Source organism: Stegostoma tigrinum, chromosome 18 (assembly GCF_030684315.1).
Source record: "Stegostoma tigrinum isolate sSteTig4 chromosome 18, sSteTig4.hap1, whole genome shotgun sequence".
NCBI lineage: Eukaryota > Metazoa > Chordata > Chondrichthyes > Orectolobiformes > Stegostomatidae > Stegostoma > Stegostoma tigrinum.
Window position 1 is genome coordinate 19726767 of NC_081371.1, and position 12867 is coordinate 19739633.

Sequence of the window (12867 nt, forward strand, 5' to 3'; positions counted from 1 at the left end):
TACATATTCCCAAAATCTATGAAAAAAAGTCACTGAAGCATTTTTCATTTCTTACGAAAAATTGATATGCAAATGAAGTGGCCAAAACAAAACTGAACCTGCTTTGCCTGAGCAGCATCAACAAATAGAGCTCATGAGATTTGTGCCTTTCCTTCTGAAGAGGCTTCTTTGGTTCAAGGTGGCAAATAAGGCTATTCTCAATGCATACGAATTGGTTTGAGACTTGTAGGCAGAAATTTTGGAACATCCAGATACATGTCTGGGATGACTCAGAATTTGACAGGATGAAGCACAATAATTTTGACTGTTGAAAGCAGACACTAAGGATACAGTCAATGTACAAGGGAAGTAATTAGAACAATTTAAAAATTCACTCCCTCTATCGGTAAGAGCTCAAAAACTGAAGGTTGCAACAGCGAGAGGCGCACAGGAGATGACTGGTTTAGAAATTCAACCATCTTATGAGTTATCCACACAAACTGAAGGAAGAAACTAAAAGAAAGTCAAGAAGCTAGGCAAGAAGGGATAGCTACCCATGACCACCTCATAGGTCAGAAAGTGTCCAAGAATGGAATTAATATCCAAAGGCATAAGAGTTTCCACTGTCACAAGTTGGAACACCTTAATATAGCTTGGTGGATGTTGGGTACAGAGTGCCGTCAGTTCAGAAACAGGAGCTATGACTCAGACAACAACAGATTAAGTTGTATCTCTGACTAGAGCAGTGACATCAAGGAAAAACGCTTCGGCAAGAAAGAGTTGCCTGAGTGTTAGAAGGAATTCATGCCAAAAGAAAAAAGTAACTCTTTATTGAGGTTGGTTGGCTCGTCAGGTTGGTTTTTTTGTTGTTCTGCAGACGTTTCATTACCCTGCTGGGTAACATCATCAGTGCAACCTCCAATGAAATGCTGCTGTATTTTCCCGCCTGGTTTTTAAACTCTGGCATCCGTTAACCTGGATTACCTCACTTCTGGTTTTCCTTCGCAATGGAGTCTATATAGGGTCAAGTTTTATGTGTTGGTTGATGGCTTTCTTTGTGGAGAACCAGGCTTCTAGGACGATACCAAGATCCTGGACAAGCAAAGAAAACCATCAACAAATACATTGCGATTTGTTGCGAAGAAAAACTGCAAGTCGGGGAATGCAGGTCAATGGACTCCAGAGTTTAAAAACCAGGCAGGAAAACACAACGGTGTTTCATTGGAGGCTGCACTGATGATATTTCCCAGCAGGGTAATGAAATGTCTGCAGAACAACAACGAATCAACTCAATGAGCCAACCAACCACGACATCCATAACCTGAGCTACAAATCTACACCAAAACCCAAGTAACTCCTTATTCCATAAAATGTGACAGGTAAACTTAGAGAGTCATTGAGGCCATTTAAACTCTTTTGCTAAAGAAATACATGGCTTCTCTACCCAAAGCTCAAGATGGATGTCAAAGTTTTAGTGCATGGTATTAGCAAGCAGTATATGCTCAGATCTTTGAGTTGGGAGGCACCTAAAATGCGACCTAATGGTTGGAACGGTAACTGGAGAATTTCCATAATTTACCCCATAGACTTGGCAAAGTTGACCTGCTAAGACAGAATAATTTGGTAGGAGCAAAAGTAATAGTATCTCCAGTAGTCACAGCAAAGTCAAACCTAATCAAAGGAAAGAGAACAGTTACAGCAAAAGGTTCTGAGAACTGTTTCTTCATGTGTGGGGACTCCAGCAATGCCTAACCAAAGTCCATTAACAGAGGTCATATTGGCACCAAAGTCATGTTTGATTATCTGGAACTTTCTTTGGGAATTTGAGAATTCAGAAGTAGTATTCAATAACTAACTTTTTGGTCAAGGCTCGTCAAGTCAATCCAGAGTTAAGTAGCCCAATTGGCTCAAAATGAACTTATGATGATGGAATTCTGAAATTTTATTGCAGTAAATTGTCTGGAACTGCAAAATCACAAATCATGAGTTTGCCTATCTGTACCAAAAATAAGTACCAATTGAAGTCAACATCTGCAGATGTTGGTATCATCCTAGAAGCCTGGTATATTGTATATTCATGATTTTTAACCTATTTACAGTACAGTTGTTTGTGTAAAGCATGCCAAATTCTGGGACAATCACAACATGCAATCAAAATTCTCAGGCCCTTTTGTTTCAAGGGACTATTTAGAAGAACATTAAAATACTGTGGGGTCCTTACCAAATACAAAAGCAGTGCAATCCTCCAGGCTGTCAAAATATTATATCAGTGCCATGGTTTCAGAACTTAATACTTGAGTTGCATGTGATTTTCTTTGCTTTAGCTTTTGCACTGTGCTAAAGTCAATATGGACATAAAATTTAGCATTTTGAAACAAAATAATAGTTAGAAAATTGTTCCCTGTTCAAAGAAAATTTGACATTCAACCATGACCTACTTGAATAGTTGATCCAAAGCTCAACTCAATTTTACCCATGTTTACTTTATGCTGCTTGACTGCCTAAACGAACACAAATTTATCCCATGGTATTTTGAAAATTCCAACCTGCGTCGCTTTATTGGCATCATGAGTAGAGTATTATGGGTATTTAGCCAACTGCTTAAAACCATCTTGTTTATTATTTTTATGGTGGTTTGTTCAATTAATTTGTGTTTGCTTGCTGAATGCAAAGAAAAAAATATTTTAAGAGTATTCATAAAGAAAGCTTTCACATTTCTCTGATGCTTAAAAATTTGATTAGTCCCTCAATTTATTTTCCAAATCAATATTTCCAAAAGAATCTGAATGCTATTCTGCCTCAAGGTCAATTGAGATTCAAACTTTCCACACTTCACTCTCACTTCATCTCATTTGTCCTTGAGTTAACATAGAGGAAGCATAGCTGCCAAATGGACAAGCTATCATTATGCCAATACAGACTTTTCAACAGTCTGTCAATTTTGTTTAGAACTGGGCCTTTTGAAGCATTATACTTTAGAAGAAAAAAAAATCAAGTTGTTCAATCCAGGAGACTTCACGAAAGTAGTACAAGAAAAGAGAAAGTTAACTTCTGTACACTTATGCATCCCACTCTGTCAAGTGTATAAATCTAATGGATAAATGTACAGTCATTACATACTTCTGTGAACAGAATATTCAAGAAAATATACAAATAATCCAATATGCAAACTATTATATAATCTTTATCAGCATTTTATTAAAATTACGCTGATATATTTCAAACTGCTTTCTCATGTGATTGTAATGATATAGATGCAATTTTTTTTAAAAAAGTGAGCATTAAACTTGTTATAGTTTACAACATGCAAGATGGGAGACAGGGAAGAGAGAGGGAGGGAGACAAAGGAGAAAGCTATGTTTGAGGTTTATAGTAACTTAAATTGAGCTTTTAAACTTTCTGCCTGTGACTGCATTGTGGGCTACCACATTACTTTTTGAATGTAGGTGGTGCCATTTGTACAAACCAGACTGGTTACAGTTAAAATGTTGTGGTTTAAATCCAAAATAAATTGAAGTCAGTCTTTGTCTCATTGGTTTTCAGTCCATTATAATCATTGATATGGGAGCAAGGCAGTGCTTTCTCAGCCTTTAGTTTTAACTTCTGCAATTGATAGATCAGATTAAAAGTATTTTCCATTGCTTGGAAACCACAGCTTTTTATTTCAAACGGAACTGTTGACAGTCCTCTAGTTTTTTTTTTCTTAATGGAAAGAAGTCAAAAGAGTGTGAATCTAGAAAACAATTCTCAAGACTTGTAATTGCAAAAGAATATTTTAAGAAATGGATTCGTATTGACATTACTGTCCATTGACAGCATTACAATTTCCTCCCATTTCCAAAAGGAAACTATCAATTTCATTGAAAATTACTTCTAAAAACTTTTAAAACTTCTATATATTAACTTCAGCAAACTATAAAATCTGACCAACAGATCTGAAAGAGCTGAAAAATGGTTCCAGTTATGACTTGTGGAAATAATTAATGCAAACAGCAAGTAAAAACTAGGCATGAAAAGACTTTTTTATAAAGCGAGTGTATGCTCCTGCTGGGAATGTCAAATTTCAGAAGTAAAATACTGTATCCAGTTCATTTAAGCAAGTTTTACTTCCACCATCAGATTTTGAATTTTATAAAGGAAAAATAAGCGACATCTTAATTACAAAGCAACCATACCATTCCCCTGAAAGTTCAGTACACATTTGATACTCCCTTCTCAGTTCACCGTAAAACAGTAGTTGCTCGAAACCCAGTTCGTTGATACTTTCCTCCATTACCCGATTTTTATTAAAACTGTGCAGATGCAGTCTCTAACCCTCCAGCTCATAGAAGCACTGACCCCTTCTCTCCTTCCTCTCACCACTTCTCATGATAATCCATTGTCCTTGCAAACGATCAATTCATACTTGCTGTTCAGCTAATATGCCACTTCCTCTCAGACCAGGTCAGAAATCAGACAACACCAGGTTATAGTCCAACAGGTTTATTTGAAATCACAAGCTTTTGAAGTATGGCCCCTTTGTCAGGTGAAGTGAGAGGGAAGCATGCCGACACAGAATTTATGAGCAGAGACAAGATGATCATACAAATCATGAGTGGAGAGACAAATAATAAGTCTCTGCAAGTGATTGAAGTTGTTAGACAGTGTGAGTAGAGTGTCAACAGCTGAATAACAAGCAAAGGGATGATCTATAATCTCATTAAATAAGGCAGACAGATGCTTACAAATAAAAAATAAAAAAGTTACTTACCAAAAGTAGTAATTAAGCCAAAACTATACAAACTAGTTAAGGTAGAGATTTATCAAGGTAATTGTGTCAAAATAGGATGGTCAGGAAAGCTTTACAGAAACAGAAGAAGTGTGTTAAGGTCGCACACAGCACGAAAATGAACCCAAGATCACAACTGAAGCCATCTTCATACATACTGAACTTGGTTATCAAACGAAAATGCAGAATTTCTGAGCAGAAACTATCTCCAACGCCACCCTGGAGGACGTTCACCCGAAGATCTGAGGCTGAACGTCCTCGGCCTTGAGAAGTGTTGCCTGACCAGAAAGAACATTTATCGCTGGTGATTACTGCACAGTGTCATGCAGCCGTTCTTGTAGCAGCTACATGGTGCCACCAACATTCCATGCCTTGGAGCATTCTTGGCTGCAGCGTATGAGATAAACAACATTGGCTGAGTCACGCGAGTAACTGCTGCGTACATGGTGGGTGGTGCTCCCGTGTGTGATGGCAGTATCCATGTGGATGATCTGGCATGTTTTATGGGGGTTGCCATGGCAGAGTTGTGTGGTGCTGTGGTCAATATTGTCCTGAAGGCTGGACATTTTGCTGTGAATGATGGTCTGTTTAAGGTTCGACAAGTGTTTGAACTCTTGAAGTAGACGTGGGAACACCAAACATACTCACGTGACTCAGCCAATACTGTCTATCTCATATGCTGCAGGCAAAGATGTCCCAAGGCAACATCATATAGATAGTACAACCATGGGTAAATTGACACCACGCAACAATTGCCATACAGGAACATTCCCTGCCAGTCAAGGAATACTTCAGCAGTCAAGGACATTCAGCTTTCAATCTTGGGGGGTGCCCCCTCCAAAAAACACAGAGCCACTGAGCAGAAACTGATGGCCATGCTCCATATCACATGACAACGGCCTCTACCATGATCTTGGGTTCATGTCATGCTACACATCATCCCAGCACACTGTTCTGTATCTGTGAAATCTCCCTTACTGTCCTGTTTTGACACGATCACTTTGATAAATTCTTATGATCACTCTACCTTAAGTAATCCAAAACTGTACAAACTATTACTTTGGTTAGACCCTTGGCATGCAGCTCATATACATGTCATGTTTTACGGTCATTTGGTTTTCTCCAGCACCACTTTTCTTTTGTGATTATCTCTGTCTCATTTAACTAGAGTATAGGTCATCCCTTTCCTCGTTATTCAGCCATTGACACTTGACTCACACCGTCTAGCATTTTGATCACCTGCAGAGACTTATTATTCAAAACTCTACTCACCATTTGTATGATCTTCTGATCTCTCTGCCTATAAATTCTATGACGGGTAAGCTTCTCTCACCACCTGAAGAAGGGGTTATGCTTCAAAAGCTAGTGATTTCAAATAAATGTGTTGGACTATAAGCTGGTGTTATCTGATTTCTGACCTGGTCCACTCCAGGCCACTACCAGCAACTCCACATCATGCCTGTCAATGCAGATCAAGCTGGCAATTTCCTTCCTTGTCCAACTTCCTCAGGTGAAGTTGGTGCTCCTTCCTTCTTTACCAGTTGATGCTATCAATCTCTTTCCTCTTCAACTCCAAGATTCTACTGCCAGCTGCTTCCTCTATTCAATTTCCATTCATTTCCCCATGTCCTTTCTGTTTGATTGCTATGTTTTTGTTCAGCCACTACAGAATACTCACAATCCAGCACTTAACAGACCAAAATGATAGGCCTCTCTCTCTCTCTCTCTCTCCCCCCAACTTTGCTGCTATCACTGACAGTTATAGTTCTGGGTAGCATATATCATGGTCAGGAATTCTGTTATGCAAGGGTTTGAGTCACTAGTAGTAGTCGTCAGAATAACATGAGAGAATAAAAAATAAAGAACTGCAGATGGTGGTAATCTGAAACAAAATCAGAAATTGCTGCAAAAGTACAGAGCTTTTCCATCAGTTTCTGATTTTGTTTAATACTACAGAAAGCTCCTCAATCTATTACCAGCTAGAGGGGACAGAGACCATACTGAGTTGATTTATGACAACAAGTATTGGCCAACACAACGAATCACTGGAAGTTGACACGTAACAGCATTTCTTACCTACTAACAAAGCATCACTCTGGGAGAATCTTAACCCGTGAAGCAAGTGGAGAATCCGAATAGATGGCTCAATCAGTCCTCCATTGCTGAAAAGTAAACAGGTAAATGACAATGACACATGCATTTGAAATAAACACATTTTAAGATTATTTTCTCCACCAGCAATGTAAACTTCTGGGTCAATAGAGCCTGCTACCAGAATTCTATCAAATAGGTATGCAAGAAATGGAATATTTTTCTGTAAAATACCTTCTCACTCAGGTAACTAGCATCAAGGAACATGTTCTGTTCTCAGAAGTAGGGTTCTATATTCATCAAAAAAAATCTGTTAAGCAGTAACGTCACGCTGGTTTTATAAAGAATAACTCCAGAATGAGATTTTGTCAAACGCTAGGTTACAATTAATATCTAAGACTTCATTGTTCAGCAATAAATTCAGTCTTTGAAATCTTCTGAAAGAATGCATGTGTAATTGTGCTGCTCCTCACTGAACCCTTAGCATAGTTCCAGAAGTTAACGTCAGATGTGAAGTTATCTGGTAAATCTGGAGCCTCAAATTAACTTCCCAGATGCTCGCTTGGAAGCCAAGCTCTTTATTCATGATGCATTTAAAAAAAGGGCAAGTTTAAGGAAACAGGACTTGCCGCATTTTTTACACTGCTATGAAACTTACCTGAATAGTTTTCAAAGATCTATCACTATATTAAATGATGGATGGGATAAGATTACTAACACTATTTTGAAAAACTGGTCTTCTAATCAATGTCCGAGCCAATATTCATTGTTTAACCAACACCTAAAAACAAATGATAACATTATAATCACAATTTTGTTTGTGGAACACTTGTATAAAAACACATTTGCCAAAATTAGAACTGAACCAACGGAATTCGGTGATCGCCTGACATCATGTTCAGCATTACATAAATGCAAGTCTCCTTATTCCCAATACATTTCAGTTGAGTCAAAATTTAGAGATAGCAAGTCCTGAAACGTTTAGTGAATGATCAGTCTGGCTATTGATCCTCATTAGTGGATGCTGCATGCAGAGTAGCCTTGGCATAGCGAATTTGTACTCATGCGAATGTCTGTTTTTCACACACATACTTGTTCATAGGACATGGGCAGTGCTGAACCGGTCACCACATTTTGCCCATCCCAAATTGCCCTTGATAAGATGATGAGTTGCCTTCTTGGATCTCTGCAATCTTTCTGGCATCAACACAATCATAGTGCTGTTAGGGAGGGAAATTCAATAATTTATCTCAGAGAAAGAGAGGAAAAGCAATGTAGTTTGAATTCAGGATGCACTGTAGCTTAGATGGGGAGTTCTAGTTGGTAATGTCCTGAAGCATATTCTGCCCTCATTCTTCCAAGTGGTCTAGGTTATGGGTTTGTAAAGTGCTTTCAAATGAGTTTGACTACCACTAAGTTGATAGCAAACAGAATGGACATTGAGGTGGTGGATGTGGTGCCAATCAAGGGAGCTGCATTGAACAGAATGATATTGAGCTTGAGTATTGTTCAAGGTGCACCCATCCACGCAGAGTTTCATTCAGGGGACATGGGCATCACGAACTGGGCTGGGATTTTTCTTGTTTAACTGTCCGAGGTGGTGGTAGAGAGCAGCCTTCAAGTCATGTTGCAGTCCATTTGGTTTAGGAACAACCAAAATGCTTTTAGGGAGAGATTTTCATGATCTTGATCAATCAGCACTGAAGGAATGGTGATTTATTTCCAAGCCTGTCTGGTGAGAGGTTTGGAGGGAAACTAGAAAGCAGTGGTGTTTTCATGCATCTGCTGCCCTGGATGGCGGTAGTGATTCCTTGGAAGATGCTAAGGAGCCTTGATGAATTTCTACAGTGCAATTTGTAGATAGACACACTGCTGCTACTGTACACCATTACATATTATATACATAGGGATATTAAAATTATAAATGCAACTAACATTAAGGAACTTAGCTGAATTCTTGTAAACAAACAGCTGCAGAGAGTGGCGAGAAACCTCCATCCTGCTAGCAGGGAACTGAATCATGTCAGCACTGAGTAAAGCGAGACTTGATAGCAGGAAGGATGAATATTGGGTGCTGTGTAAGATGTATTGACAGCCCTAGAAAGGTGATAAGGGCACATGGCAAAAATCATGAGAACATGGGAAGACACGGTTGTCCACGATGTTGTTCATCATTGATCGTGTATTCAGAGGACGTGAGTAACACGAACATCAATGTTACATGTAATCATTATAACATGGAATATACAAATATCCTGCACTTTACTGCGAGAGTTAGAATGTCTTGTTTCAAGAGACCTCTCCCATACTGCATTGGCAGGGAGCTCTGAATTTGTGCTGGTGAAAACAGGACTCAAGACACCTCTTTTAAATCCATCCCTAACAGTGCATCAGAAGGTGCATGTGATTTTTTTTAAAAAAAATTACATTTAGCAATCTTGTCAACAATAGTTTGTTCTTACAGTTCCCCTTAAAAAAATTGGCTCAACAGAATTTATGGAATAACTTTTAGACTGATTAGAAACAGGAAAGTGAATATTTGGAACAGCTCGTCCAACCTCAAATCCTGTGTAACCGATTGGAACATTCAATACACGTGGTTAAGTTTAACATACTATTGTTCATATATTATCTCCAAATTCCCCTTCAAACAGAAGTTCACTGGGAGGTGATGGCCTGAGAATGGTTCATATCAAAATTTCATCACAATGCGAAGTATCAACTCACATCCGAATGACATAAAAGCTACTGATGCTGCACCTAGACACAGCAGTACAGGGCAACCCTTGTAATTAAAAGAATAGCTTGTAAAAAGTGTTCATTTTTACTAGTAATATTCTGACACCTTTTCCCTCAAAATTATGCAGTGCACAAACTACTTAGGGTTCAAGGTTTTAAAGGATATAATTCATAAACAAACAATCAAAACATGCATTGTACTTCATTAACCTAGCAGCTTCAAAATTACTAACCTGAAACTAACGCACCTTCCACTGACAACAAAATAACCAGAGAACCGGTTATTCCCATTTTTATGAACATATTAGAAGTTTATGTTACTGTAATATATTCTCCATAATAACGCTGTCTCTAAGCTTTAGAAAAGGTGCTACAGATTATGGGAGTTACCAATATAAATTTGGATCTCCAATGCCCTTGAATGCATGCTCTCAAACTCAATGGTGAGACACTTCAAGTCTTATAGCAGCATTCATTTTCTATTTTCCCTTTATCAATTTCTTGGCCCTCTTTTGATATATTCTTTAAAAACCTTCCAATCCTCAAATGTACTCCTGCTTTTGGTCACTTTAGAGGCCTTTTCTTTTAATTTTATACAATCCTGATCTTACCTTGTAAACGACAATCGACTGATTTTTTTGAGCGCTTGTATCTTAAAGAAACGCATAGTTGCTGTGATTACATCCATTGATCATGTACCGCCATGCCTTTCAGTGTATTTTTACCAACCCAGCTCAGCCGTACCAGACCCGACTAACTTACCTGCTGTAGCAGCAGAAGCACATCATCAACTCCTATGACCATCCAGCTGCAGGGAACCTACCAGAAAACTGGGGAAAACATGCTGGCCTGAAGGCGAGGTTGAAACAACACAGTTTCAATTCTCCCCTTCCCAGCAAATGTTCTGGCTATCAAAAAGAAAATTGAACTTGACAGAGGGAACTGAAAGACTGGAACTAAAACAAAGTTGTAGGAAAAGCTCAGCAGGTCTGGTAGCATCTGTGAAGGAAGAAACAGCTAACGTTTCGGGTCTGGTGACCCTTCTTCAGAAACTTTGCTTTTGTTCCTGATTTACAGCATCTGCAGTTCTTTTGGAACTGAAAGACTATTGTGTGCTCTGTTTCACGGAGACACGGCTCACCCCTGCCATTCCTGATTCTCCACACATCGCTCGGACTGTATGACGTCCTCAGGTAAGGCAACGGGAGGTGTTGACACATCCTGATCAACACTTTCTGGTGCTCAGACGCAGTGACCCTGGCAAACCATTGCACCCCAAACCTAGCTTACCTTACAGTAAAAAGCCATTCCTACTAATTACTGCGAGAGCTCACCTCCACCATCCTGACAGCAGTCTATGTACCACCCCGTAAGGATGTGAAGAATGCCCATGACTTACATTGCCACACAGTGACTTTAACCAAAGTACTAACAAGACATCTCCTGCGCCACCAGATGACCAAACATTTTGGACCACTGCTACACAACCAAAGATGCCTACTACTCAATCTCTTGCCTGCACTTTGGAAGATCAGATCACAGCACTGTGTTCCTCCTCCAAGCTTACAAACTGGAGCTGAAATGGGAGGACCCTTCACAAAAGGAAGCATAATGCTGGTCCAAGGCTATGGAAAGCTGTCTCTGGGACTGCTTAGAATTGGTGGCCTGGACCACATTCAAGTACTCAGCGGAAACCCTGAATAAGTATGCCACCACCGTCACAAACCTCATCAGCAAATGCTTGGAGAACTGCATACCAAAGAAGTCAATCCGAGTTAGTAGGAACTGCAAGTGCGGGAGAATCTGAGAAAACAAGGTGTACGGCCAGATGAACACAGCATGCCAAGCTGCATGACGTGAGCAGGAAGGCTGACATTTCAGGCCTAGACCCTTCTTCACCCCTTCACCCCCAACCCAGGCTCCAAGATGACGTTCATCCACACATCTGCTTACATGGTATACTAAGTCCGCTGTTCCCGTTGTGGCCTCCTCTACATTGGGAAAACCAAGTGGAGGCTTGGGGACCTCTTTGCAGAACGCCTACACTCAGCTCGCACAAAACAACTGCACCTCCCAGTCGCGAACCATTTCAACTCCCCCCCCCTTTCATTCCTCAGATGACATGTCCATTCTGAGCCTCCTGCAGTGCCACAACAATGCCACCCAAAAGGTTGCAGAAACAGCAACTCATATTCCACCTGGGAACCCTGCAGCCCAATGGTATCGATGTGGACTTCACAAGCTTCAAAACCTCGCCTCCCCCTACCACATCCCAAAACCAGCCAAGCTCGTCCCCGCCTCCCTAATCTGTCCTCCCTCCCACCCATCCCCTCATCCCACCTCAAGCCCCACCTTTACCTCCTACTTACTAACCTCATCCCGCCCCCTTGACTTGTCCATCCTCCCTACCTACATTCACTTTTATTGGCTCCATCCCGGCCTCTTTGACCTATCAGTCTCCTCTCCTCTTTCCATCTTCTATCCACCTTCCCCTCTCTCCCTATTTATTTCAGAACCCCCTTCCCCTCCCCCATTTCTGAAGAAGAGTCAAGGCCCAAAATGTCAGCCTTCCTGCTCGGCCTGCTGTGTTCATCCAGCTCTACACGTTGTTAAGTCAGTCCGAATGTTCCCCAACTGTAAACCCCGGATGAGCCTGGAAATCCACTCCCTACTGAAGACCAGACATGTAGCAGTCAAGTCAGATGACCCAGGCTAATACAGGAAATCCAGGCATGACCCCCGCAAAGCGATGCTGAAAGGCAGTACTGTATCAAGTTAGAAGCCCAAACTTTCCAAACAGACCCCCACTGCCTATGAGAAGGCCTAAACAACATTGCACGATGTAAAATGAAGCATAGCAAAATAGCGAACAGACATTCCTCCCTGACGTGCTCAATGCTTTCAATTTGATCAGAATGCCAGCGGTGGGGTGATGCCTGCCCCAAAAGCCCTAGACACATCTGTTCCCTCGGTACAGACATCAGATCAGATTGGGAGTCAACCTAAGGAAAAAGAGATGGGCCAGACAAGCACTCATTCTGTGTAGACCAAATGGTGAAGGTATTCACTGAAATCTTCAACCATTGCCTCCTATAAGCCGAAGTCCCCAGCTGCTTCACGAAAACCACCACCATCCCAAGGCCTAAGAAAGCACGTGCAATATGTCTTAATGACTATCACCCAGTGGCTCTGACCTCACTAATCATGAAGTACTTAGAGAGGCTGGTCATGGCCCATTTCAACTTCAATCTCCCAGCCTGTTGTCTTGATTTCCTACAATGTAACAGGTT

At 40.6% G+C, this 12867-nt stretch overlaps 1 protein-coding gene across 2 annotated transcripts in view; it reads right to left on the reverse strand.

The window, feature by feature from the left end:
- atxn10 (ataxin 10) overlaps positions 1-12867 on the reverse strand; it is a 198453-nt gene that overhangs the window by 162517 nt on the left and 23069 nt on the right. For both annotated transcript variants that reach the window (XM_048549299.2, XM_048549300.2), the window contains exon 3: positions 6824-6909. In XM_048549299.2, the coding sequence (XP_048405256.1) occupies positions 6824-6909 (86 nt within the window). The remainder of the gene's footprint in view (positions 1-6823; positions 6910-12867) is intronic.